The sequence below is a fragment of the Tetrao urogallus genome, assembly GCF_951394365.1.
Source record: "Tetrao urogallus genome assembly, chromosome: 1".
In the NCBI taxonomy this organism is placed as follows: Eukaryota; Metazoa; Chordata; class Aves; order Galliformes; family Phasianidae; genus Tetrao; species Tetrao urogallus.
In genome coordinates, this window is record NC_136813.1 from 173,935,535 (window position 1) to 173,963,197 (window position 27,663).

The 27,663-nt window shown below is 39.8% G+C and overlaps 2 protein-coding genes across 2 annotated transcripts; both read left to right on the forward strand.

The window, feature by feature from the left end:
- Nucleotides 1-7,165: 7,165 nt before the first annotated feature.
- On the forward strand, nt 7,166-10,485 carry LOC306957933 (secreted frizzled-related protein 2-like; the record flags this gene model as incomplete). The annotated part of the gene is made up of 4 exons (XM_079549283.1): nt 7,166-7,452; nt 7,997-8,166; nt 9,021-9,113; nt 10,175-10,485. 4 exons carry the CDS (start codon nt 7,166-7,168, stop codon nt 10,483-10,485), a joined length of 861 nt encoding a protein of 286 aa, XP_079405409.1.
- Nucleotides 10,486-12,076: 1,591 nt separating this feature from the next.
- Nucleotides 12,077-27,233, forward strand: HDAC10 (histone deacetylase 10; the record flags this gene model as incomplete). Its single annotated transcript, XM_079533560.1, has 21 exons — nt 12,077-12,383; nt 12,755-12,821; nt 13,615-13,749; nt 15,910-16,006; nt 16,574-16,671; nt 16,751-16,855; nt 17,066-17,134; nt 17,777-17,903; nt 18,356-18,421; nt 18,523-18,582; nt 18,974-19,063; nt 20,245-20,351; nt 20,586-20,653; nt 21,109-21,388; nt 22,441-22,531; nt 24,105-24,190; nt 24,661-24,714; nt 25,149-25,233; nt 25,755-25,940; nt 26,388-26,547; nt 27,217-27,233. The coding sequence occupies exons 2-21, from the start codon at nt 12,757-12,759 to the stop codon at nt 27,231-27,233; spliced, it is 2,046 nt and encodes a 681-aa protein (XP_079389686.1). The 5' UTR covers nt 12,077-12,383; nt 12,755-12,756.
- Nucleotides 27,234-27,663: the final 430 nt, after the last annotated feature.

A 27,663-nucleotide genomic window follows, 5' to 3' on the forward strand; every position in this document is an offset into this window, starting at 1 on the left:
TGAGTGAATGGCTGTGAAAGTCAAATGACATAACATTGCACAGACAGACTAAGGTGATCTGCAGCCTGATTAGCAAATGGGCACTGGAGTCAAGAACCTCCTAATCCTGGCCTGCTGGCTGAAGGCCTGCGCTCAGGTATTCAAATCCAAATAGGGTTTAATCATTAGGGTGGAGACTTCTTTATCAGTGAACTTCTCTTTGAGATACAGTAATAGAAACCACATGTCTTTGATCTCAGCAGAGGCTGTGTGTGTGACACAAGCTGCGGTATAAAGGAAAGAACCTGCCCCTGCTGCCCTCTGAAATTTCTAGGGGACAAAAGGCCCAAGGAGAGAATATTATTTACTTTTCTCTTTTTCTAAGCATGGTACGTCTACATTTTCTATTTGAAGATTGATTTTTATTTATTTATTTATTTATTTTTAAATTCTCTGCCCTTCCAGAACTTGAAATCTCTCAGGAATGCAGATAGGGCTGTCCCACAAAGAGGATCAGCAGGGATGAAGCAGCTAAGTTGACTCTCAAGCCCATTGAGAGAATTGCTACAGCAATACAAACACCTTTCTGAAGGAGCAATTGCTGGGGTTCGGGAGATTTTGAGGAGGGGGTGTCTGTTGCTATTTAATTACAGTGTTACGAGAAGGCACTATGCAATGTTGTTAGGATGTAAATATAAAGATCTAGTAACTCTACAAGATGCAAGGTCTACTTACTTTTATATGACTGTCCCAACAGATGTCTTACCAGATGAACAAGAAGAGTTACTGTCTATAAAGGGAAACCATCCCATCCTTATGTAACAACATAGGGATAATTATAAGGGTTTGATTTAAAAAGTAGTGTCTGTCAAGCCATTATCACATTTAGTGTTTCAGGCTGTTTCCACAGCTGCCCATGGAGACCCACCCAGAGGATGTGGTGGTGTTCTCTCTCCCTTACCTGCCAGCTGGTTCTCCTTAGAGCTCAGCATTCAGAGCTGCTTCTCTTCACTAAGCTGGCAAATAATACCAAAACAAAACAAAAGAAAAAAAAAAAAAAAAAAAAAAAAGAGAATTTCCCAACTCAGCTAAAATGGCTTAGCGCAAGGTCAGAGATCAGCTGAGGATGCTGTGGAGGTGGATCTCAAACCAGTAAACACCTCTGACTCACTTCAGTAGGCAGGCAGCCTCCTCTAAATTACAGAAATTAAGAAGGAAGCCAGCAAAGTACTCTTCAGAGGGTTGGATGCAACATCTGGAATCAGTTCACACAGTGGTGGAGTTTTGTGTGAAGGGCTGCTATGTCTGACTTGAGCTATGGATGTTACCAACCTGCTGCTCTTCACTTGGCATGCAAAGGTGTGGTTTGGCTACACATTTTAATCAAAACGAGTTACTGTGCTGCAGTTAACTGAAAAAGAATCACAGAATCATAGAGATTCAAAAGACCTCTGGTGATCATCTAGTCCAACCTCCCCCCGCCCCCACTAAAGCAGATTCTCTACAGTAGGTTGCACGGATGAGTGTTGAATAGGAATGAAGAATACGCTACAACCCTCCTGGGAAGTTTGTTCCAGTACTCTGTCATCCTCATAGTAAAGCTTTTTCTTGTGCTCCTATGGTGCTTCCTATGTCCCAGTTTATGTCTATTGCCTCTGTTGCTGGGCACCATCCAAAAGAGCCTGGCCCTGTTCATTTGACACCTATGCTTTACGTATTTATAAAAATTGATATGATATCCCCTCAGTCTTCTCCAGGCTGACCAACCTTTCCTCATACAGGAGATGCTCCGGGTCCTTTATCATCTTTGGGGCCCTCCACGGGACTCTCTCTAGAAGTCCTGTCTTTCTCTAATGGAAGGGCCCAGAATTGGATGCAGTAATTCAGATGTGGCCCCACCAGGGCAGAGTAGAGGGGTACAGTCACCACCTTGACCTTTATTGAAGACTGGACTAACATTGTCTTGTGCACCTCTCCCATACCTTTGAAAGATGATAGAGAGCAGCTTGGCAATTACTTTTGCTAGCTCCCTCAGCACGTCCCATCAGGGCGCACGGTTTTGTGTGTGTTGAGTTTGCCTAGACAATCTGACCAGATCTTCCTCCACCAACTTGAGAAATGTTGTGAGCTCCTTGAGAGTTACACAAGAAATAAGAGAGAAAAGTATGTTAGTGACAGTTGTAATAGTAAATGCCTCTTCTGTCAGAGTAAGAAGGGGGATTAAAAGGGTTCCAGAAGGTGTCTGCAAGAGTATCTAAAATGAAGAGACTGAAAATAAGCATGGAACACTCAGTCCTTCAGCATGTATACCTTACCCATCCTATTACAGAGCTCAAGTAGCAGAATAGAATTAACTATTCCAATCAAGCATTTGCAAAGCAGTCAGGTAAAATTTACATACTAAATGACTGTGAGTGGGCACACTCATTTGTGGAGCAGTCATAGTGGTTTGTAATTGCCACAATTACAAATATATATTCTTTTCCCCAAGTCCCAAAACAATTCTTGAAAAGTGGTGCTATGCACACACTTGAGTTTAGGATGCAAACATTTATCTTAATTAAGCCAACCAAAGTTTAGTATACGTGTGTGCATTTGAATAAAATAGTTTGAAAATGCTTTTAGAAAAAAAACTCTTTCCAAAAATAGTCTGACATGGAAATGTGGCAATGAAGGTGAAGATATATCCAGAAAATACTTTTTCTTTTCAAAAATTTAAAATGTAAATCTGCATGCTTAAAAAGATGAGTAATGTCTTGGAGACTAATTTATATTAACACAACAACAAAAAGCTGCCAAGAATCCAACAGATAGAATCCATAATTTGAAATTCATTTGATTATTTCTTGACAAAGCTGTGTGTTCATCTCAATTCACCCAAACCAATTGTAGTGGGAACACTTGATTCTATTAAGTGCATTCAAATACATTTTTCAGTCCAAGGAAAGAGATGACATTTAAAAAATGACATCATTTTTTAAAGAAAAAGATCTTATTAATGCCAAAGGGAACTTTGCTTAGAGAAAATTTGCCCATGATGTTTCAATTCATATATTTTATGCACATTTATTTATTTGTGAAACCTTATAGACATTACATGACTTTTCTTCTTCAGCAAAGCAGGTATGCTGAAATTTGAATTCTACACAGATGCTTCAGGCCCATTAATTCCAATGGCATCAAAGAGAAGCGGGTTTGGCCAGCCATTTAATGGTATAATGTCAAATTCTGGTAGCCTTTCCTCCAAGTAGCTGGAAGAGGGAGAAGATATATGCAAAAAGCTGTCAAGTGAGTTAAAAGGGATCGGCTCCAGGCCTGCTGGAGTCAGCTGAGCACTCTCCCAGCCTTTTACTGTGCTTAACTGATAGAGCTATCTCTTCTAACAGCCAGAAGCCAGACATAATTTTCAAGACTTAATGTGTTTCTGCCTTATCATGATAATCAGTAGCTGACTACAGGCCACAGACAAAGAAAGTGTTGGGGATAGACAAGGCGACCCTGTTTACTTTCTCAATGGACTACAAATAGTTGGTACATACTTGCTGTTTACGCCTAGGCAGGACAGCTGATCCCCTGTGGTCTGAGGAAACACTCTTGAGCCTGCTTTTACTGTCTTGCTCACAGAGTTTGGAAATGATGCAGTGCACTGTCCTTTTGAACTGGCTTTTTTTTCTGTATTTGCCTGTAACAGACAAAACCTCAGACGGGACGTTGCCCTGATATACAGTTCTGTGACAGGAAAACAGAGAATAAATGTCCAAAAAACTGCAAATACAAAATCTAGACAGAAGCTTTTCTGCATGGCAGGGATTATGCCTGAAATATGTAAAACTCCATATAACAAGAAATCAAAGCAAAACTACAACGAAAGTAAAAACTAAGAAGAGAAACAGGCAGTGCCAGCCAAACCAGCAAACCAGTAGCACTGAGAAACCCCGGCCTTGAAAAGTTTGATTTTCTAGCTCAGAAAAAGAAGAGACAAGTGGCTATCAGTACCGGCTTTGTGCAGAAGATGCTCATCTAATACATGATCGGTGGTTTAGAAGCCTAAATTCAGACAGCCTGATTGCCAGCTGATCTCCCTGTGCCCTATTTCCGTCTCTGCTTATCTGGTGTACTTCGGAAATGCTATTTACTCAGGCTTTGTACAGCATTCAGCACATCTGTGCCTTTAGGTGATGCTGGAATCTGTAAATCCTGTACCTACATCCCTTTTCCTGACTCTTGCAGTATCTCAACACTTCCTATTCAAATGCATCCATCTTCCTGCATCCCCTGTACTGTTGCCCAGAAATCCTGTCCCTGGTCTATGTGTGTGTGCGTATGAAATGCAGTGGGGTTACAGGTTAAACAGGAAGTCTGAGGTCAGAAACTAAATCTGGGTCACTCCACGCATCAGCTTTCTCTTTCACTAATAAAACAAACTTTCCTCTGAGTTAACCAACTTCCAGTAACAAGGACAGAGTTCAGTGTGCCAAGGCTGAGCCTTCAACTACCCGCATTACAGCATATAAGGGCATACAGTACTTCTGTTATTTAAAAATTAAAGCAACACTACAGCCATTGTGATGGGTAAATTAAAGAGGCATTTTCCAAAACCAGCCATGGTTCTTCCTCTGCTGGTTTATAGATACCATATATGAAATGAATGCTGCCCCTCAGGCTGAGCACATTGCTCCAGCAAAGCTGCCCCTGCTGGGCCAGCTGCCTCTCTGAAGTCCTCTGGGACTCTGGGTGCATAGCTGTAAGCTTTTGTCTGTGTCTGCAGTTACACTTCAAATAAATTCCAGCTGAATATTGAACTAATGTTTAGATGAAGTCCCCAAATCCCCAGGTCTGTGTGCTTGCTCTCAGACTCCCAGTATCTTTGAAGAAAAATTCAGTTCTATTTCATATTAGGGTCTGAGTGGTGGCTCCGGGTTAATCTCTGTCTGTCTCCCTGGTAACAGTCAAAGAAGGCAAAACAGAGGTAGGAAGGGTCTCCAGCAACTATTCCTCTTATCAGAGCTCATCAGCAGGTGACCACTTCTCATATCCAGGAACAATAAATACAGCCTGTGGCTAATGGACCGACCCCACAGCTTTCTTCAAACGTTTCAGAGAGAATTAGCTGGTGGCCAGACTTGAGATGGAAGGCTGTCTAAACCTCAGGTCCAATGTTTTGTGCTTCCCAGTCAGAATGCATGCAGATGCTGCAGTTCTCTTGATATCTCTTGATAGTCTGCAAAACTAATATTTTATTTTATTTTATTTTATTTTATTTTATTTTATTTTATTTTATGTAGCCTTTACTGGAGGAACCTCTACATATATATCACTACAATTAGAAATATTCCTCCTCTATCACCTGTTACATAATTTGAATGTTCATCTTATGTGGCAAGAAGAAATCAGTTTACTGCTTTCTCAGAAACAATGTGGGCTAACTTTTACCTGGTGGATTTTTTTTTTCCGCACAGCATCAATGAACAGCTGAGCATCTGCAATAAAGGAGAATCCATAGCAAAACAACATCAGCATCAATGGATGCAGAAATCTTCTGGCTGAGTGAGGAATTCCTATATAAAGTTTGGTTCCCCTGTCGCTGTTGGATCTCAAACTGACACATCAGAGATGTCATGTTGTCTTTTTTTTCCCCAATATATTTAAACAGATACTGTAGCTTAGCTAAGAAAACAACTAAGGAAGAACCAGTGGGAGTTTGTCACTGATTTGAAAGATGCTAAGATTAATACTCTAAAACGTAGATATAAACACATAAGTAATATGTAGCACATAGTCCAAATGTGCTACATCTAAGTATAAGCACAAAAAGATGCTGTTTCTGAAAAATGTATTTCAGTCAAGCACCAGTAATACTAGCTGATATGCTATTGCAAACAGGCTTTTGTCTAATAAAGCCAGATATTTTACAATAGATCCACCTACTTGTTAATATCTAAACATTTCTATAAATAAGAAAGGGAAATTTAAAAACAAACAAACAAAACAAAACACACCACACACACCTGTATCTAAATGAAAAAATATTAAAAATTTCCATTAGAAGTTTTGTTTAAAGCTTCAAGTCTTTTAACTGTCTAGTAGCCTGACTTCTCAGTTCACAATAGGTAAGAAACACATCACTCAAATCCTGTCACCTTACCTGATTCCCCAGCTTCTCATCTATAGGTAAGAGCTATTTGTCAATCCTATATTAAGAAGAGTAACAAAATACTGTTCACTCTTAAGAAATTTAATATTCATTTTATTTTGTTTTGTGCTACAGACAAAATAAGTAAATCCTTTGCATTATTTGCTTACACAGAGTTTTCTACAGTCATAATTTATTAATAAAGATGAGAAATGATGAGTTCTTTGTAGAATTCTAAGTGTTACTAAGTTCATTTGACACAATGAACTCCACACGTGTAACCGTCTTTTCTCTCTGAATATATACTGATAGCCACAACAGTCCTACAATATTTTTCCACTAGGAAAGGTTAAATCCATCACTGCATTGAATAAGTAAAAGATACAAGTTCTGTAGTCATTCTATAGACAGTAAAATTGATGGAAGTTGAGAGCTTTAGCATGTCACAGCACAGGAGTCCCAATTTCCAGCCAAAATATTTGGTTAGTAGAGTAAGGCTGATTCTTTTTTGGTGCTTGTGCAAATAAAGACAGTGCCTCTTCTACACTGTAAAACATGGAAGAGACATGAGCAATTACCACAAGCAAAACGTTTTCACTTGATAAGTCAATCTGGGCTGTTTTTTCTGGCTAGTCAGCAGTGTCTGAAAACAAAGGAGACACAGCAGCCCTAGGAGACAGCTTGTCTGCCCAACCACTTTTCTGGGGGATCTCTTAATTTGATTTAGAAAGCACATAGCAAGACTTCTAGGTGTCAAAATTTAATATACCACATAGCACCCTACTGCAGCTGATGCTGTCAGGCACGTGAAAGCCTATGGCTAATCTGTCTTTAGAGAATATACCTCTGTATCTCATCCCCACCTCCCTGGTTATCACAACAATCACTTGGATAGGCTATAAGATCTGGTGCTGTCTCAAGTGATTTGATAAGCAGACGAAAACCAAGGGTTCATTAAGCTCCTGGGGTATATAAGCCACAGGGTTTTCAGCATGCCCCTGTACTTGGGAGGTTTGACAGCTCCCTGTTTGGCAAGCTGGGGCTCACAGGAAGATGTTGTTGACTGCAAAAATACTTGTTTTCACTCTGAGTGGTTTCCTAAGAGTGGGCACAGGCTTTGACATTGGATTATCCACCAAATGTGTAGTGATACCCAAGGAGATGGACATGTGCCACGAGATTGGATACTCCGAAATGAGGCTTCCCAACCTGATGGGACACACAAGCATGGCAGAGGTCATCCTAAAATCCACCACCTGGCAGCACCTGGTGCACACGGATTGTCACCCTCATGTGAGGATGTTTCTGTGCTCTCTGTTTGCCCCCATCTGCCTGGACACGTAAGTATCACAGCACCCAGCCTTTTGGCCAGAACAGGGATCAGATCAAATGTATGTCAATTGTAATGGAAAGGTGATCTCCGCCTCATCAGAAATAATTCTCTTAACTATTTCATACTCATTGGGGAAAAAAAAAAAAAGCACTGAAAAGCTCTGGAGTTCAACTTCAGCGTTAGTTTGCTTTGTGGAAATGAATGCTGTAGCTAAAGAATATCATATTTTAGTTTGTTTCAGTTGAAATTTTGTTCTTGTTAATTTAAAGTTGAATATAGGTGACAATGAAACCAAATACCCGTTGCAAAGAGACTCGGGCTCTTGACAAGGATTTTCTCAGATAGTAAGAAAAGCATAAATAAAAACATCATAGCATTAATAAAAACATAACTTAATTCTGTAACATAGAAGAATAAGCCATTTCTAGAAATGAATTATTGCTGAAGGTTGTCAAATATCAGTATGTACTTTGTGCAGAAATCACTGCTGAACTACTTTGTTATCACGGAGTGAGTTGAACAGCTTCAGCCTGGTGCTCCCTCTGGTGCAGGTTCATCCTCCCCTGTAGGAGTATGTGTGTTGGTGTTCGGGACAGCTGTGCTCCTGTGCTCGCCTGCCATGGCCACGCCTGGCCAGAAAGCCTGGACTGCAGTCGGTTCCCTGCAGACGAGGACATGTGTCTGGCATCGCTTACAAAGGAATATAAATATTTGCACAAAGGTAGGTGGAAGAAGGCAGGGTGGCTGTACTGTATGCTGCAGGTAAACAAGATAGAAGGGACACAGTTCTCAGTCTGTGACTTTGTAATCGGAGTTGCATCTATGCATACTTGTTTGTGCAGAAGGGGGGAAGTATTAATGCCTGCAGTGAAAATTGTGGCACTCCTCAGATGATGTGAGTCAGCATCAGTTCAATTCAATGAAGAGTAGTTGGTCTACACATAGCAGAGGAAGTGATTATCTCCCTGCACAGCTACAGGCACTGTATTTTATTTATTTTGAGGTCTCTTTACAGGCTTATCAACTTTATGAGGGATCTGATAAACTCACGATTAATTGAATTGGTCTTCAGATCAACTTGGAAAAGTTGGGAGGACTTATTATCTGATTTTCCTAAGGGAGTTAGCATGACATTAATGATCAAATCTTCAAATGTGCTTAGGTGTGTTTACTTAGGAAAATAGCAGTACAAGTAAGTTGCTGCTGGCACACTCCAATTCCTATGTTCTCAATATTAGTCCAGCTGAACCTAGGATCACTGACAGAATTCTCACTTGACCCCTTCTCCATTCCACAGCTGTACTGAAAATAAAACACTAATTATAAATACTGTATTTGATGTTGATGATTGAGTTTGTCAGTTTAAGCAAAGAGTCAATGTGCGTGGAAACAGAAACTCCTTTTCCTCCTTAGCCATGTTTTCGGAGAAGCATGCGGATGCATACATTATCACTGAACAATTCTGTATTTTTTATAATTACTCATAGTTAAACAGCAAGCTCTCGACTTTCACAGCAGAAAACTAACACAAAACATTCTAAAAGATAATGATGAGACTTTGCCATTTCTTACCAGTCCTACCAAAGCCTGCATGCCAGACCTGCCCAGCAGTGGAGGAACTCTTTACACACAAAAGAGTTCTCGAAGTTTTCTGTGACAGTAATTTTGGTAAGTCCTTGTTAATATGACTATTAAACTATCAGTTCTCCTTCTAAAATGCTTTTAAATTGGGATTAAAATAGCTGACAGCTTCTGCTGGGGTTTCAAAATCTTCATCCTGAGAGCTTGGATACTGAGTCAACTTTAGGTTATTTTTCAGAATATATTCTTTCTGAGCAAAATTTAAGGATTTATTTTGCACGAAAGACTTCATCTTCATCATCTATTTTACAAACAAATAGCTTTTCTGTTCTTGTTGGGCTGGCTTCATTGCAGTACAATATGGTATATGGAAAATATTTCTGGCAAAATCAGGCATATAAACCAGTTTGTCTTTTATTAGTAATTAAACCCAATAAAGCTTTGGTTGTTTCACCAGTGAATGGCATGTCCTTGTTAATTGTGCATTAATTGTTCACAATACATAGCTTACTGAAAAGACTCAGAAAATCATAAAAAATAAATTCTGACCTCATGTTATTTTACTGAAGTGGCGGGCAATACTTCTGAGTTTGCCCTAGAAATGTCCTGCAAAGTCCTTTGAAGTCAATACTAGTGAACACAGCTGGCTTTAGAACAGGTACTGCAGAGAAATTTCATGCTAAGAAGTGTTGGTGGGGTTGTGTTAGATGGACAGATGTCTGTGATGTCTGTGATGAAAAGGGAGTATGTAACAGGGTGGTATCACCAAACATTGCTGCTGAGAGAAACAAAATGAGTTTCAGTAGACTAGTTTGGCCAAGGAGGTCAGCCTCGTGATATTAGAATCACGCCAACAGCTTACAGGATCTAATTATCCAGTCACCATCACGTATACAATGACGGCAAAAATACATTACACATCTTTGTGAAAATATGTTTTCCTAGTTGCCAATTCAGTGAAAAAAATGATCAGTTGCAAACTTATTTAAAAAAAAGTTAGAAAATCTATGCTGCTGTGGGAGAAGATGTCACCACACTCCATCACCAGGAATTATGAGAGTATTTTTAAGGAATCTTCCTGCTTTAACGGGTATTTATTTCTATACTTGAACAAACTGAGTGACTTACATGTTTCCTTTTTTCCTTAGCAGTGAAAGTAAAGCTGTCCAAAAAAAGAGCAGTAATTGGCGACCAAGAGTACAACATTGAGTGCCACGTGGAATTCATTACCCAGGGCTCACTCTTGCCTTATGAAACTCAGCAAATGATACAGCAATGGCTGCTTATCAATGAAAATTGTACACAGAGGATGACTCAAAGCCATCGTCCTATGGTGTATCTCCTTGTAGGGAAGATTGAGGAGGGTATCATTTTAGTTAATCAGATTTACCACTGGCAGAGAAGGGACTCCCAGCTGACTTTGGCCACTCAGAAATGGAGGTACCATAAATGCTTGTAAATATTTATCTTATTACTTGTAAAAAGCTTATTACACTTTTTATGCCAAACCTGCATTGTAAATAAGAATGTATAAGTGGCATGTAAAATCTTTGTTTCCTTTTAAACTGTATTATAAGTTGAACTTAGATCCAGTGTTATCAGGCCTACTTTCTATAGTATTTTAGCTATTTGTGAAATTTGAATTTGGTCATCTATGTATAAAGGCTTGAGTTATTGCAAAAATCTTTTGTATTATGTATAAAAACTGAAATGAAACAGTTTTCATCCAGCTCAGTACCTTTAGTGTATTCTTCTACAGGGTTCACCCCGCCATTTTCTTGACTTACCAAACTTTCTCTGGCTAATGCTTCATTAACACACCTCATACTTTTCCATTAGAGAATTTTAAAGGAAGGTGGCCCTCTGCTGGTCACTTTTGTCCGAATCAAAATGGAATAAATCGGAATAAATAACAGCAAACGTAACACAGCCCAACCGCAAGAAAATCTGGTCATTTGTTGTCATTTTACATTGATCAAGATGATCAATGGTGGTAATGCCTCCGAGCATGGGGTAACTGCAGTTTTGGAATCTTTTTAAATCAGGACTTCCTTGTTGAAATGTCCTATTTCATATTCAGACATACAAAATGTCAGTGCACCAGAGGGTGGAGGGCATGAAAGTGGCTGCCCAGGGCAATGGGCACAGCCCCGAGCTGCTAGAGCACAAGGAGAGTTTGGACACACGGTTTGAATTTAGGGTGGTTCTGTGTGGAGCCTGGAGTTGAGCTCAATGATCCTTGTGGGTCTCAGAATTCCAGCTCGGGCTATTCTGTGAACCTGTGATTATATGATTTTCTATCATGAGCTAGAAAACTTCTGGAAATGATGAAAAAAAAAAAGTTGGAACAACCTATATTCAGTTTATACTGTATAATGAAGACACTGTTCTGAATAACGTAGGTGACTCAAAAGCTCGGTTCATTTGATCCCACCGAATCTGCAATGGTTTCTGCTGGAAAAATGGTAAATATTTAAAGCACTCCATCAGTGCCCACAGTTGCCAACTGCTCCCAAAGGCATCTGATGGGGCTCAGGTCGGCCATGGGCGGCCCTGCAGGGAGCAACCCATTTAAGTGCCAGGACAACATCAACTGCCTGGTCTTGGTAGGAAAGGACGTGGCTACTGATGTGAGCTGCTGAGAACTGGTTGCTCGATTGACTATGAGGTAAAGGAGGTCATCTTAGCTTGTGTCGATTTCCATTTATTTCTCTCTACATGAGGGGTTACCTTACAGCCCTTTGCTTACTTGCTCTTGGAGCTGCTGTATATTTAAAACAGCGGCTGTATTTGAACTATCCTGAGCATAACGCAGCTCCAGCTGCCAGCCCCACTTTGCAGAGCTCTGACAAAGTAAAGTGGAATTGGATGGAGCAATTTTGTCTTCATATGCACATATGTGTGATTTAAGACCCTCTGCTATACATCAATGAGGTGTGCAGAGGAGCCTGGTCCAGGTGGCAGCCCTGCCCGCGGCTGGGGGCCTGGAACGGGATGATCTGTAAGATTCCTCCCCACCTAAGCCATTCTATCATTCTACGGTGAGCGCCAGAGAAAATTCAACTCGGGAATTTGGGCTGGGAACGTTTCACCCCTTAACTACCAACCCCTCGGAAGCCAAACGACCGCGCAGCAGCAGCAGCCACCTGAGGGCGGGGCTGTGGGCGTTCCGTTGGACGCGTCGCAGCCCCGCCCGCTCCCGCCATCCCGCCCCGTGCTGCGAGCGGGCGGCGCCGTGCCTTCAGCCGGCGGTGAGGCCGAGGCGCTGCTTGGGTGGCCCGTGTGGGGACCGCGGTGTGCGGGTGCCGTGCGGGGCTGCTGAGCACGAGCTCTCCCGCGCACCTGTCTCAGCCTGAGGTGAGTAACCCCTACGCGCCTGCCGGCCCAGGTCTCGCCCCGGCCTGGCCTCAGGCCCTTATCCGCGGACTGAGGGAGCTTCTGTACCCCCTCCAATGCACCGCACGTCCTTCTGCTGAAGCCTGGGGCGTTGAGGTAACCGGGAATCCAGCCCGCGCGGATCCAGCTTCCAGGGCCGTGCCGGCCGTTCTGCCCTGTGTCCTCACAGATCAGCCCCTCGAGGCTTCTTTGTTTGCGCTTTGTACTTCGAAGTCAGAAGTGCGAGATCCTCCTGCAGGCCTTTGCCCTGCATGCATACATTCCCACTGGCTGTTCATCGTACATCTGTTCTGTACCTGATACGCACCTAGGGACCTCTCTTCTGTCTGTAGCGATGGCTTCAGGAACAGCCCTGATTTACGATGAGGCGATGACCAGGCATAAGCTGCTTTGGAACGAGTAAGTCAGTAATGTCCTGTCCTTTTTATGAATTGATTGTTATCAAGAAAGTACCCAGTGCATGTATTTTTTGTAAATGTGACGTGGAGTGTGTAGTGACAGGCAACCTGGTAACTTTCCTGCTGAACAGAAAGTCTGCCTTCTCGAAAAACTTTTACTGCTAATTAGTATCTAGATACTCTACTGCTAATCTGAAGCTGGATCTGAGAAGCTGAAGCTCTGCAGTCCAGTAGGCCTTAGTAAGGGGATTAGTTCTCCAAACACTGCAGTTTAAGCTAACTAAATTGCTCATAAAGATGAAGTCTCACTGACCTTGGAAAAATATATGGATTTACTTTCTCATCTGAAACCCTTCAATTAAGTTCAGTTAGAAATTGATATATACAGCTGGCTCACATTTATGTAAATTAGACCAGTACCTTTGTTGTGCTTGAAATGAAGTCCTGTCAAATCCTCTGCTGATCTTCCCTGTAAGATCTTCACTTTTAATCTCAATGTCTCCATGTCTGTGGTAATAGTTGCTGCTTTAAGTGGTGAGAGAACAAGGAAAATTTAATGTTGTTTTGTTTATTTCTGTGCAAGAGACATAAATTTATTTTTGCTTACAGATTTTGTAATTGTTTGGCTCAATTCTAAACTGGAAAGTATTCAAAGAATTTTATTATAATTATTTTACTCTCACAAGTCCCTCTGAGGATATTGAATCTTTACTTATAGTGCATAGTAGGCATTATTATTACTTGAAAGCTGTGCTGGTGTGTGTTGTAGTTATATGAATATTGCTTATTTTCAGTCCTATTTGTGATATTGAAGTGCCAGAAAGACTGTCGGCCTCCTATGAGCAGCTTCAATGTTACCATCTTGTGGAAAGATGCATCCGTGTGCCTGCTAGAGAAGGAAGTGAGGAGGAAATCCTCTTAGTTCACAGGTCTGAAATTTATTTTTATTGCCATTCAGTTTAATCTAATGAAATAACAGATGTCATACCTTCAGAGCATGTTTTACACCATTTAAAAATATCTGGTCCTAAGCTCAATAACTTCCAGTAATTTCAGTGGAAAATGTGTCAGGCTGAAACTTGCACAAATCATGTTGACTATGCTATAGATGCTGAAATATGAATGAATTTGCTGTTCCACTATATCACCATTTCCACTCTTTGGATTCTTGAGCAGTGATTGCTGATTTGAATACAATATTAAAAGTAAGTTTCTAATTTAAAAATGTAGGAAAACTGATAACCACCTCTTTCTCCCAAACATCTTTGAGACAGAGTGAACCAACAGGAAAGCTTTGTAGCTAAGTCTGTGGGGGAAATTCAGAGGATGAGCTTCTTGCCCCTTCTGAACTCATGGCTCTAAAGTCTGCTCTGGCATTTGTCACCTTGGTGCAATAGCTCTGCAACCAACACGCATGTTGGTTGTGTGCTCATTTTCCCTTGTTAGGAAGCAGTGAAGACTTTCCCTGAAGGACAAGTGGAGCTGGGAGCAAAGCACTGATGGCAAAGCAGACAGAGGCAGTGTCTGCATAGGCAAGGGCACAATCCCACAGTCCCCAAGGGAAGTGGGCAGCACAGATGCTATTAACCAAATCCAGCTGAGAGTTTAGATTGCTTGACAAGTCTGCAGTGACATGGCAGAGGTGAGGTTAAGTTAGAATAACATTCCACAGGGCAGCATGGAGGCCCACATCAGTGGATGCAGAGGTAGCTATACAACGTAACTAAAATGTATCCAGGGTGAGGGCTTTACCTTTAAATCAGCTCCCAAGTGAAGGGTGGGAAGGCTTTGCTGAGGCTTCTTAGCGGAGTTGTTTAGGGGAACTTTCACTAAGGTTCCATCTAGCTTGCTCCCTTAAGACCATCAGCTGTACTGTCTTTAAACAAATTCTGAACCCAGCAGTAGAACCCCAGGAAACAAAAGTTTGCACACAGGTGACCTGATGCTTGTTTGAGGACAATGACTCCTGAATCATGTTTAAATTTTCAGATTCCAGAACAGTATTTTTCCTCAAAATGTTCTTATTGGAATGCAGGCAGCTCTGCTTACCAATATAATTTATATTTGCAGTAAGTACGTTGCTGATCAGGTACTGAAGAGACTTGATAACAATTCCCAGTTAAGTTGTCCCTTCTAGATGGCTTGGAACAAAAAATTCACTAAGGTCTTGTTTTTCTTTCCAAATGTAGGGTAGAGATAATAGATGTCTTTTTTTTTTTCTAAAGACTTTCATATAGAAACAAGTGCATAACTCCTACAAAAATGTTGTTTGAATCCTCCATTAGGTAGGAGGCTGCTGAGGAAGTAAAACTAGTAATTACACAATCATTGAGTTTCATACGGTTTTGTTCTTGATAGCATCTTCATTTTGAATTCACTGCTTAGAACTGTTTATATTAGGTAATGCTGGTCTGTCTCACTTTGTTGTGAAACTGTGGTTGCTTTGGATGTCCAGCAAGAGGAGCACACAGAACACATACGTGGTTGCTATATCCTGTGTTAGGATGCAGATAGGAGGGTAGATGCCATCAACCTTAATTTCCATCTCAGCACCCAAAGGCAAAATAGCAGTGACAGAGAATTGGTGGAACAGTGTTTCTAAGTACTTGTTATGCTCTTGAACCAATGAGAAGAGGGAGTTATACATACATCATAAGGAATTCTATCAAATACCTGTTTTCCATACAACAAGGGATGATTGGACACATTCTCAGTCATAATTCATATGCTGACAGCTGTCAGATCCTAATTTACTTCTAGTTGGGATGGTACCTGTCTGTAGCGTGGATTGCAGAATAGATTGTAGCACAACAAAAAAACAGCTTTTCGGTGATACTAAGACCACTGGAAAAGGGGTGAAGCATGTCATCATATTCTTAGGATATCCAAGAATCCTTAATTTCATAGCACTCCATTGCTTTGCTATATCCTGCAACCAGCATCCGTGCAGGATACGTGCTGGACTTGTGAAGTCACACAGATAACCTCTCTTAACATGTTTTGTTAGCTTTCATTACAATTCAATTGTATTTAAAAACTGTAAGTCTGTTTGCTTAGGTAAGTGTTGTTCATCTCCCTCTCCTCTGCAGTTCACAACACTTGGAGGCTGCAAAAAGCACACAGACAATGAATGAAGAGGAACTGAAAAGAATCTCTGGAAATTATGATTCTTTTTTCTTTCATCCGGTGTGTAAGTTAAACTGCTTCCTGTAGTGGGATTTGCAGGTATTTGTATTACTGCATCTGTGTGATGGTTTTCTAAGTAGGGGAATGCTGATAGTAATTTGTTTTGCTATCTAAATATACTTGCATGTGTTTATGTCCTTCTGTTGATCCGTTTCCAGTTTAGTGCTATGCTGTAATTTAAATTGGTAAGTGTTCTTTTACCTATTCTGTAATTATATCATGCCAGTATACATACTACTCAAATTTTGATTTTGCCTTTGTTACTGTAAGGTTTTGCTCCTTCTTTTCAAAGACACCAGTAGAGCCAGTCAGTTCAATACGTCCTTTTCTTATTTCTTATCTCCCTCAGAGAGAACATCCTTACAAAGGATGTGATGATTACAGGTAAACCTAATAGAAAGCACAGTGGCTTTTCTGTTGTAAAATTATGCCTTTAACTAACTGCATATAATTTCATTAGCATAGACTTATGTCAGTTTCATATTGGGTCACAAAGCACATTATGCATGCTATCTCTAAAACTAGCTGATGAATGACTGATAATAACAATGAAATTCTCTTTTTTAGAGCACTTACCACTGTGCCAGACTCGCTGTAGGAGCAGCTTTGCAGCTAGTGGACTCTGTGATGTCAGGAAAGGTGTGCAATGGAATGGCATTAGTAAGGTAAGAAAATGTGAGGAAGTCTTCACTTCTCACCAAAATTCACCTTTGTTGTGGATAATGACATAAAACTTTGTTTTAGACCTCCAGGTCACCACAGTCAGAGAAATGCAGCTAATGGGTTCTGTTTGTTCAACAACGTTGCTATTGCAGCAGAATATGCAAAACTGAAATATCGCTTACAGAGGTAAGAGCGTCGCTGACTGTAGAGAAGCTTTTCATACCCAAGTGTGATGTTGCATTATTGTTTGACATGGTACCATTTTAGAGTGATGTCCACAGCCTCGTGGGTGTCACGTACCTTTTTGGGTCCCAAAATCTTCAGTCATCTGCACTTCCTTCAGACCTCTATGCCGTGGTTCTTCCACTGAATGTTTTATTTTGCTTTTCTATGCAGAATCCTAATTGTTGACTGGGATGTGCACCATGGGCAAGGAACTCAGTATATATTTGAAGAAGATCCAAGGTTTGAAGGATGTTTTTGTTATCTGGCTAAATACTGCACGCTTCTGTAGGGAATAAGATTTTGTTTTATACTCCTAAGTCTAGAATGTCACAAAAGGCAAGATGTTCTTGCTATTTTAGTGATTGTTGTTTTTTTTAACCTGTTATCAAGTAAAGGGGGAAAAATCTAACAAGAAGAAACACATAAATTTATTTTACAATGATGAATAAAGAATAACAAACAAAATGAGCGAGCAATGTTACTTTTAGGAAGATTATTAGTTGTAAGATCTCTCTATACCAGGATTTAGGTAATATCTCAGTTCTTTCTATTCAGGAATCTCTCAGTTCAAGTGCTAGTTAGATAAAACAGATGAGCTTTATGCTGTTTTCTGAAAAGCCACAGCATTGGGTTCAAGAAACAAATCTGTTCTACTGAGAATGTCCTGTCTTTCATCTGAAGGGAGCACATGCATGACATTACTAAAAGCTGTCCTAGGTTAATTTTGACATAGGACCTTCTGTACCAACTTTTATGGTCAAAAGCTGCTTAGCGAACTAAGAGGAAAGGATAATTATATTTTCACGGTTTCACTATATATTAGAGTTCACAGGGTCGGTTTTGGAGCCTTTTTGTCAAGCTGGATTTTTCTTGTATTTTCAGTGTTTTGTATTTCTCCTGGCATCGCTATGAACATCAGGAATTCTGGCCATCGCTCAAAGAATCTGATTATGATGCTGTGGGTTTGGGAAAAGGAAAAGGTTTTAATATAAATTTACCTTGGAATAAGGTAAATGTTATTTACAGCCCAACAGAGCAAATGCAATAGCTTTGTTTCTTATGCATTAGATAATGCTTTCTGAATATGTGCTGCTTTGCCTGCGTGGCAGATGTAGCATAGTGTATCTTATTCCTGTCAGTGAAATGTCTTCTAAAAAATAAGGTTCAGAATGTCATGTTTGTTTGTTTCAAGAGAGAAGACGACCCATGCATATTGTTTCTCTTCAGTATCTTGGCTAGCCACTTCAGGAGATGGTTATGTCCATCCTTGTTGAGCAGAGAACTGAAGACCCAAAATGATGGATATCTGTATATAGTTCTTTTACAGAGGAGTTTGAGCTGATCTTACGAGGCTGTCTTGTCTTTAACTTTTGGTATTATCTTTCCTTATGTCTGGAAAAACCTTAGGAAAAGCTATTACTTCAACAGGAAGATCTGATCTGTATTTCTCTCACTTTGCAGGTTGGGATGGGAAATTCAGATTATCTTGCTGCATTTTTTCATGTGTTACTTCCAACGGCTTTTGAGGTACTTTACAATTAATGAATATGCTGGTGTCATGGCATAGCAGTGTGCAGTTGAAATGCAGTGCAAAAGAATGTGCTACATTTCTTTCTGTTTTGTAACAGTTTGATCCTGAACTGGTTCTTGTCTCCTCTGGATATGATTCAGGAATTGGAGACCCTGAGGTAAGTAACATTTTGTGGTTTGTGTTGTCAGTCATAGATGTGTTTGTAAAATATTCCTGCATCTTAAATGCCCATTGATTGCTACGTGCAATTCAGTGACCAAGCTGAAAATATATGTTTGAGTCTTTAAGCTGACCCAGCTCAATGCATAGCACACAATATATAAAGATAGATTGTCCTGTAGGCACAACTCCTGCATCATCTTTTTGCGTCTTCCTTTAAAGCAGTTGGTTCAGCATTTTTGTTAGATACAGCTACAGGCGAGTGTTCCTTTATGCTGAGGCTGAGTCCAATCTCATTTATTTCAGATCATCTATCTATCTATTTATTTTTCTCACTAGTGTTTTTGATTCAGGGTTTCATCTCTTAACAGAACTTTTCTTTAATTTAGGGGCAGATGAATGCCACTCCTGAAGTCTTTGCCCACCTTACCCATTTCCTGATGCAGTTGGCCCATGGGAAGCTGTGTGTCATCCTGGAGGTAAATACTTCTGGAGCTTAACAAAATAATTTCTTTTTGTATCTCCTCTTAGAATCAATAATACAAAAAAAGACTAAAATTTGGCAGTGCTCTTAGACATGAAAAGAAGTGTGTGTCCTGATTATTATTTTAATTTAAAATGTTAGAACAGAGGAACATGTGCTTATTTTTCTGAAAACAGCTTCTACAGCTGTGTTCAGTTCTTGTGCACAGTGACTACAGAATGCTGCTCTGGACAGTCCCCACTTCATTAAAACTTATATAGGGAATAAACTCTATTTACCAGTCTTACTCCTGAAGAATTTTTAAAAGCTTTAGCATAAATACACTGTAAGTTGGTTATAGAGCCTGTGCTGCATTCCCATTTGGGGAGTTTTTTTGTTTGTTTTTAATAAAAACATCTATCGAGATCTTTAAGAGGTCTTTTTAAAAGCATTTTTTTCCTCCTTTTGAAGTCAATGTCAACTCCTCTTCTGCACGGTGGAGAAACGGTCATTTTGCTGGTAGATAAGTTTGTGAATCTTCCCAGCATGATCCCAAGCAAGTGAATTGCTTAGAAATTGATTCACTTGACCTCTGTTCTGCTTGAGCTGTTTTCCATCACCCTTTCTTCAGCAGGTTATTATACATACTGCCTGAAGTGCAAATAATCATCTCCTCACGATGCAGATGATCTGACTGCTCCATGAATGGAATTCAGGAACAAGTCTGCCATCTTTAATTTCGTCATCTTAAATCTATCTTCATTTCTCTTCCAACTCTTGCCAAATTATCAGGACAATGATATTTTAAGTGTCAGGCTGTGGGAGATTTCCCCTGTGCAGATATTTTAGAGGACAGCGGTAATTTTTACCTTCTAAGGAATCTTCCACCAGGACTGTTGAAGCTGGAATGCTATGGGAGGGGAGTGTAAAAGAATGTTTCTAGAGTTACAGGGCAAAGTGACAACTGACTTCCAAACTGAACTGAACCATGATGAAGTGAATAGAGTTGTTGCTTGCCGCTGAACTTCAGCAGGTAACCTCTAACTTAATAATTTTTTATATGAAACACTACATTGTGTTTGCTTACAATCTTTCATTTCTGTAAATTCAGGTACATTCAGTTTGAGTTATTTCCCGTGATGACATTCAGACTTCATGTGTATTGGTCCCTTATGTGGAATGAAACACTTTTTCTAGGGTGGGTACCATCTGAGGTCCTTGTCTGAATCCGTCTGCATGACTGTAAGAACTTTGCTAAGAGATCCTCTGCCTCAGGTAACTGGAGAAATGGCACCTTGCCTAAGGTAAGCATAGGAATAATTCTAGAACAACCTGTGTAGCTATCAAAGATATGAAGATGTGCAAGCTTTGAACACTTTGCCTGCCAAGGTTTACATGTGATACTTTGCAATCTATTTCCTGCTTTGAGACATTTCTTCAGTGATTTTATTTTCTTGTTGGTGTTGTTTTTTCCCATTGGTAAATTATTCCCTGTTCTTTCATCACTGCTGATACTGTTAATCCTGTTTCTTTCACAGTGCTATTGAATCTATTCAAAATGTGAGAGCAGCACATAAACCCTACTGGAAATGGTTGACGTATGAAGGTAATTAATGGAATTGGTAAAAGGATTCATACAGAAATTCAAAATGAAGATTATTTCCTCTGGTTTGAAATAACTGAACTACCAGTTATTCACCCAAATGATTGCTGGAGGGCCGTGAGGCTTCCTTCAAGGCCAAGTCTTCAGCTAGTCTGAGGAAAAAAAAACATTGTTAACTTCTAGAGGTGACAAACATCACATTAAAAAGTAGTGCTTTGGTATCTTTGTTTGCTGTGTGGGGAAAAAAAGATGGTGGAATTTTATTATCACTTACAAACTTTTTCTGGATTAAAACAATTGTAGCATCACTGAAAAATGTCTGTGCCAAAATATTGCAGACAGTGCATGGAAACAAATATAAACACTGTGAATACAGGTGTACTTTGTTTTGCAAATAATTGTGACTAAATATTAACATACTGCTCACAAATTAATACACGTGAAACTTTTTTTTCTAGACACATCGTTTTTGCACAATTTGAGCACCAAATCAGACTTACTAAAGACTGCTGATACAAATCCCTGTACAGATGGTGAAGTTAAGATAGCTGACAGCAATGGAACTGACAGAATAGAAAGATTTTTGGAGTTGCACATGAAAAATATTGTATTTCCAATTCCTCCCATCAAAACAGCAACAACAGCTGAGTTGAAAGCTTCAGCAGACCCAAACACCTTCCCAGTACACCTTCATGTTGTGAAGGAAATGGACAAAAATGAACTAGAAGCTCTTGTCAGGTTGGTCGTATTTAATTAATTTTCAACTTAATTATAAGGATGAGACATCTCAGAACAAATCATAATCTTATTCTTTCCCTGCCATTGTCTCCGTGGCATTGGTCTACTCAGTCATAGGCAGAATTACTACTTCTGAAAACTTAAGACATTAGAGTTAGCTACCATTTTTATCCTTAAAGTCATAGGATCATATGGGTCAAAAAGGACCACAGTGATCATCTAATTTCGACCCCCTGCTGTGTGCAGGGTCATCAACCAGCAGACCAGGCTGCCCAGAGCCACATCCAGCCTGGCCTTGAATGCCTGAAGGGATGGGGCATCCACAGCCTCCTTGGGCAACCTGTTCCAGTGTGTCACCACTCTCTGTGTGAAAAACTTCCTCCTAATATCTAACCTAAACCTAAAGTTTAAAACCATTTTCCCCTTGTCCTGTCACTGTTCACCCTCGTAAACAGCCGTTCCCCCTCCTGTTTATAAGCTCCCTTCAAGTACTAGAAGGCCACAATGAGGTCTTCCTGGAGCCTTCTGTTCTCCAAGCTGAACAAGCCCAGCTCCCTCAGCCTTTCTTCATAGGAGAGGTGCTCCAGCCCTCTGATCATCTTAGTGGCCCTCCTCTGGACTCCTTTACATAACTAATCAGAATGTTTCTCGAGAGAGAGGACAGTGAAAATGTGTTAGTTTAGAAGTAAGGTGTTAGGAAAATGCCTCTAAGATCTGTGTAGCTTTTAGCTGGAAAAGAAATACCCGACTGGTATTGCAATTTCAGAAACTCAACTTCCAAAATTAGAAAGTCTCATTTTAACAGCACTTTATTTCCTGAATATCATCAGGCATTTTTTGTTTTCTTTTAGTGCAAATAGAAACGGGTTTGGAGACTGTTAGGCAGGAGTGTTGTCATCTTCCTGCTAGAGCTAGGTCTTTGAGAATGAATGTGTAGTATTTATAGAAAATGTGTTGCTGTCAGTACTGACTGCAAAATACCATTATCAGGATCCTCTCCAAAAGTGCTGTCATATCTAACCTAGTTTTGCTTCGTGTGATTCATTTTACAGTGATTTTTATGCGGACCTTGTGGAAGCAAACAAAACTTTGCTCTCTCTTGGCAGTGCTTTGACCATCCTAGATAAAATACTTAAGAAAGAGGTAAAGAGAATGTGGTTTAATTGAGGGGGCTGGGGGTTGCCTTCCTGATTTCTGCTTTTACATCTGGATATTAGTTACTGTGTAGTTCATAACCCTGCTGATCTCAGCTAGTCTGTGCTTAGCTAACAAGAGAGGATGTGAGATGAGAAAACATTTTAGGAGTAGTTAACCTCAAGACACCTTTCTAATTATTATTGGGCAAGACATTATTCTGCTTTTCTGCAGTCACAGCTCATGAGGCATCGCTCTCAAACATAAGGATGAACCAGATATTCATTCTTCCAGCTGCTGTGGGCACAAAACTGTATCAAGCACCAGCGAGCAGCAAGGAATCTGAGATAGATTTCAACTTCTGCACGGAGTTTTGCCTGCAAACTTCAGGAGAGAGTTAACTTCTGCAGTACCCTATAAGATAGCAGAGTATGCTAAGCTGTACTCTCTATCATTATATGTACAGTAATTTATGCAGTCATTTGTTTTCCTGGCCCTTCACCCTGATTGCTTTCATAGAGCAGTTCAAAACACCACTGTGCCCTGTGATTCCAAACAACCATTCCAGCTCAGCAATCTGATCCTTGCAGTCAGGAATGAAAATGAGGCAGACTTAGAGGTTGCAAGATTGTATTTATGTACTGACATTTTGAAAAACAAAGAGGAAAACAACAAGCAAGTTGAAAATAAAATGCCAAATGTATATTATGCAAACAGTCTCATTTGGTAAATCAGTCTCTTTTGAATAAAAAGCTCTCTCTGAAGTACAAAGCCAGTGAGGATTAATAACTGTGAGAATGGCCTCTTTCTTGTAAGTCATCTTCCTTGCTGTTGGCGATCATGGCTGTAGATTTTGGGAACAAATTTCTATTGTTATAGGCTGCAGGTATCTCTAGGAGAGGTATACATTAGATAAACTATAAATGGATTAAATAGATTATAAATAGATGAGATAAACTACTGGCAGAAGGAAATAGCATCTGCAAGTAATGACTATTTGAGATTATATGGAGATGATGCTGAGATTTTGTGTTCAGAGTTAGAGGAGAACTGAGCACACGTTGTGTCCTTGCTTATGTTCCCTTATGTTTCACAAGGAGTTTAAAGCTCTGCACAACACAAACCAGCACTTAAATGTTGACTGGTTAATACTGTCACCATGTTTTCTAGAAAGTAATGGCTCACCCATGTTAAAGGAAGAGTCAGAATTCTGGGATAGCTTTCTTTTCATAGTGTCTGTCTTTCCAGTGTGTTTTGCATTCTGGCACACTGAGTGCATCTAATCTGCAGACTGCTGAGAGAACCACTGAAGATGACCTTCACCTACATAATCTACTTTTACAGCTGACTTTCAATGCAGGACCATGCACTTGAAACTGTACAACAGCTTTTGGTGTCAGAATCAAATGTGACCTTTGTGTTGTACACGAATTAATAACATCTTCATCTTAGGATCTCTTCCCTGCAGCTGTGGCTTTGTTTGAATGATACATAAGTTAAAAAAACAATCGGTACAAATAAGAAACGACACGATCTTGTGCAGCACTAATTACTTCTGAATAAAAAAAAAAATCTTTTGTAGGTATGCAATGGAATTGCAGAATCACCTGCAGCTTCTGCTTCTGTTGCTGTTGCACTGAGACATTCTCTTCGTTTTGGGTTTCAAAGGTGAATTTTTATCTTTTGCATTTGGTACTCAAAATGTAAAAAGATGAAAGTGGATAAAATATGTCAGGTTGCCTTTGTTGAAAGGCTTCATTTTAAAACAAATGTGCACAGCTTTTTTGATTTGCAGTAAAGACAGCATTGCATATGACAAAATCCTTTTGCCTTACCAAATGCAGAACACCTGTAGGGATCAATGCTGTGCAAACTTAGGCTTTCTGTGCCAGATATTGGCTGCCCTTGACCTAAGGGCATTTTCTTGGCTTAGTTTCCCCAGGATTAGTGGGAGAAGAGCGTTCCCTTGAGGTATCCTAAATTTCTTTATACTTCTAATAGACCAAGTTCAGAGAGGAGTATATTCTTTTTTATTTATTTAATCTGCATGCAAATTCTTTAAATCAGTTGCATTAATTGAAAAGAATTATTTGCACATACAAATGAATGTATACATGATTTTCCTTTGTGTTTTATAGAGTGCTTTGCATCTTTGTTGGAGATATGGATATCGTACCGAGCACAGAAGATGGGTGAGGCTTCTTTTTAATTTGGGAAATTAAATTCCAGGGATGATAAATGTTCCTAAATGACCATATGTATGATGAAATCTGCACTAAGAAATCAGTTGTGAATTGATTTTTCATTGAGTTTAACCTGAAACAAAATACAGAGCAAGCCAAAATGTATTTCTGAAAACAAGCTTCTATTTCTAAACTCTGCCTTATTAGTTTAGTGGTTGGTTTGAAGTATAGCCCTTCTATATCAATTTAAATTTGAATTATTACTGAAAATGTAAGATTGAAAATACAATGTTGAATATGCAAAATAATAAAAAAGGCAATTATTTAAAAGGGTAAGACAAGATAGGGAAGAAAGTATACGTTATACTGAAATAATGGATAAAACAGAACTTTTTATCTCATTGGAAGTTGGTGAAATACTCGGATGTGGGTTTCGATTACAGAAAAATACTCGTCATACATGTTTGCAAGAAAGAACAGACTGGAAAGAGCAGCTCTAAACACTCTATTGTGCTAAACTGGAAAGAGGTAAGGTGCACTTTATGAAAACATCCTAAGATAAAAAGTTTGGGTTTTTTAAAACAAAGAATAGAATAGATTTATAAATTAATAAAATGTCATTGAGAATTACACCTCTCACTGCAATTGGGACTTAAAAAAAAAATTTCTTTCTTTGCCCTTCCTGTAGTGCTGCTCCTTCACAGACCTTTAATGTGAATTAGAGTGCATGGTTTGAGTAAGCCTGCAATGGCTGTTTTGTTTTATGTTAGAGAAGGCAGAGTTGCAATGCAGCGATGCTACAGAAAACATCCTAAGAATGAATATGAATAACCAGTGTTGATCAAAGCTGCACGTTTAATGTAAGGATTGCTGTGAAAACACATCAGTATTCTGTTCCTAGAGTCAACAGAAAGCTTTTTGAATCTCATGTTATGTTGGGTTTGGGGTTTTCTTGCCTTTTTTTTTTTTTTTTTTTTAATTTTCCAATCCTACATATGAGCATCTTCAGCTTCATGTTTGTTCTAAATTGCTTTTCATTGCTGTTAAAGGATGCTGACAGGAATGACTTCTTTTCTGCTGTGCTTGGATTCATTCTCCCTGTAGCATACAGTTACCAACCCAACTTGATAATAATAGCTGTTGGACCAAACAGGAGCCTTGGAATAAGTGGGATTTCTCTTATTATTGGTTTGCTACAAGGACTAGCAGAGTCTCGAATTCTTGCAGTGATTGAGGTAAGAAGTGGTGCTACACCATGGTGCTTCAGGTGACCTGGGACAGAACCCAAATCAAGCAACAGCGTGTTGGGTTTGAACTGCTCTGAGCTGCTGTATTCTGACTGTGCTCATTATGCTGTCTTTGGAACATCTGAGTTGTTGACATAAATAGCCCATGTTTCTGTCTGGCCTGAGAACAAAAGCAGGCAGACACATACTGAGCTGTAGGCAGCCTGCACGATTGGGAAGCTAAGGCGTGAATGCAAGGCCTGAGCTAATGTTTGTGTTTATGTGCAGCAGATGATGATCCAACAGTTTGCCTCAGTTTGGGGACTGGCTTTGCTTTCCACATGGAATGTGCAGCTTAGAGTTGTGCTCTGACTAAAGATATTTTATGACCTTTTTCCATCTAATACGATTGGAAGCAGCCCACTGTTCTGTTTGCTTTTTTTTTTTCTTATTTAGGACACAGACATAAATCTAATGCAAAGTGTAGCCAAAGCACTTGCAGGTGCTTCTATGCCAAATTTTGGAGCTCATGTGCCTCCTACCCAAGAAAAAGTAAATCAAATAAAAAAATTAAGAAACCAGCTTCAGCAGGACTGGAAAATGCTTCAATGCTCAGGTAAGTAGTCTTTAGTTCTTATTAATATATATGTACTTAGAAAGATGATGAAATACAACTGAATTCTAAGTCAGTGGGAACACACTGATGCAATGTGAGCAGTGAGAGAGAAACTGCATGCCCTTGATTCTGCCCATTGAACCTGAAAGCACTGCATTTCATAGCACAGTGTAACTGTACACTTTGGAACTCTGAGTATCATTGCTCCAAAAATGTGTATTATTTATCCTGAAATAAAGCTACCATAATTCTATGAGTTTAGATAATGCTTAATTAGACGTGCACGGGCTCTGACTGCTGATGTGTTTTCTGAAGATAGGGCAGAATGAGATGGCATTATAAAATAATGAAAAATAACTTTCCTTAACTCAGTAGTGGTTAGTTCTGATTGAAATACATTCACATGTAGTTGAAGACCAGGTAAAGGAAATCAGTTTAGGAAGGCATGTGGGCTTTTAAGAGTACCAACTTACAAACAGTTTTCTGCTGAATAACCTTTGGTTTTAAGCAGAATATTCGTAAACAGTGGTAAAGGTGGGCATCTCTCTCTGAAAGAAAATGCTTTTAGAAGAAAGGGTCAGGAGCAGTGGCCCAGCCCCAGTAAAACTGTTGTTATGCACTTGGGAATAAGCTTGATTAATAACTTCATCTTACTGGCGTTCTTTTCAGTGAACGATGGAATTTAAAGCACTTTAAAACCATTTTATGCAGCAGAAGAAAACGGGACACTTCGTTTTGCCTTTCAAGTCACTGGGGAAAAAAAGCTGGTTGATGTCTAAGCAGAATAAGAGCCATTTACAGTTTCCTCTTTTTTTTCAAATACTTACAATTCATGTTTTTGTCAGGGTGCTATGCTTGTACATTGTGTTGACACTACGCAACAGACATGCGAAACCCAGTCCTCTGCGCTCTGAGGCCTGTGTTATATGTGACTGCAAAGTCAGGCTTGCACAGGCACTAGCTTGACTGCGTGAATGTTTGCAAACTCCAGAAGATAGGAATGTGAAATGAGCAATTCTAATAGCCAAGCATTTCAGAATGACTCAGTGTGACAGCTGAGCGCACTACCCCCATCTCACTGGGAGTTTGAACTCAACAACAGGTCCTTCAGATTAA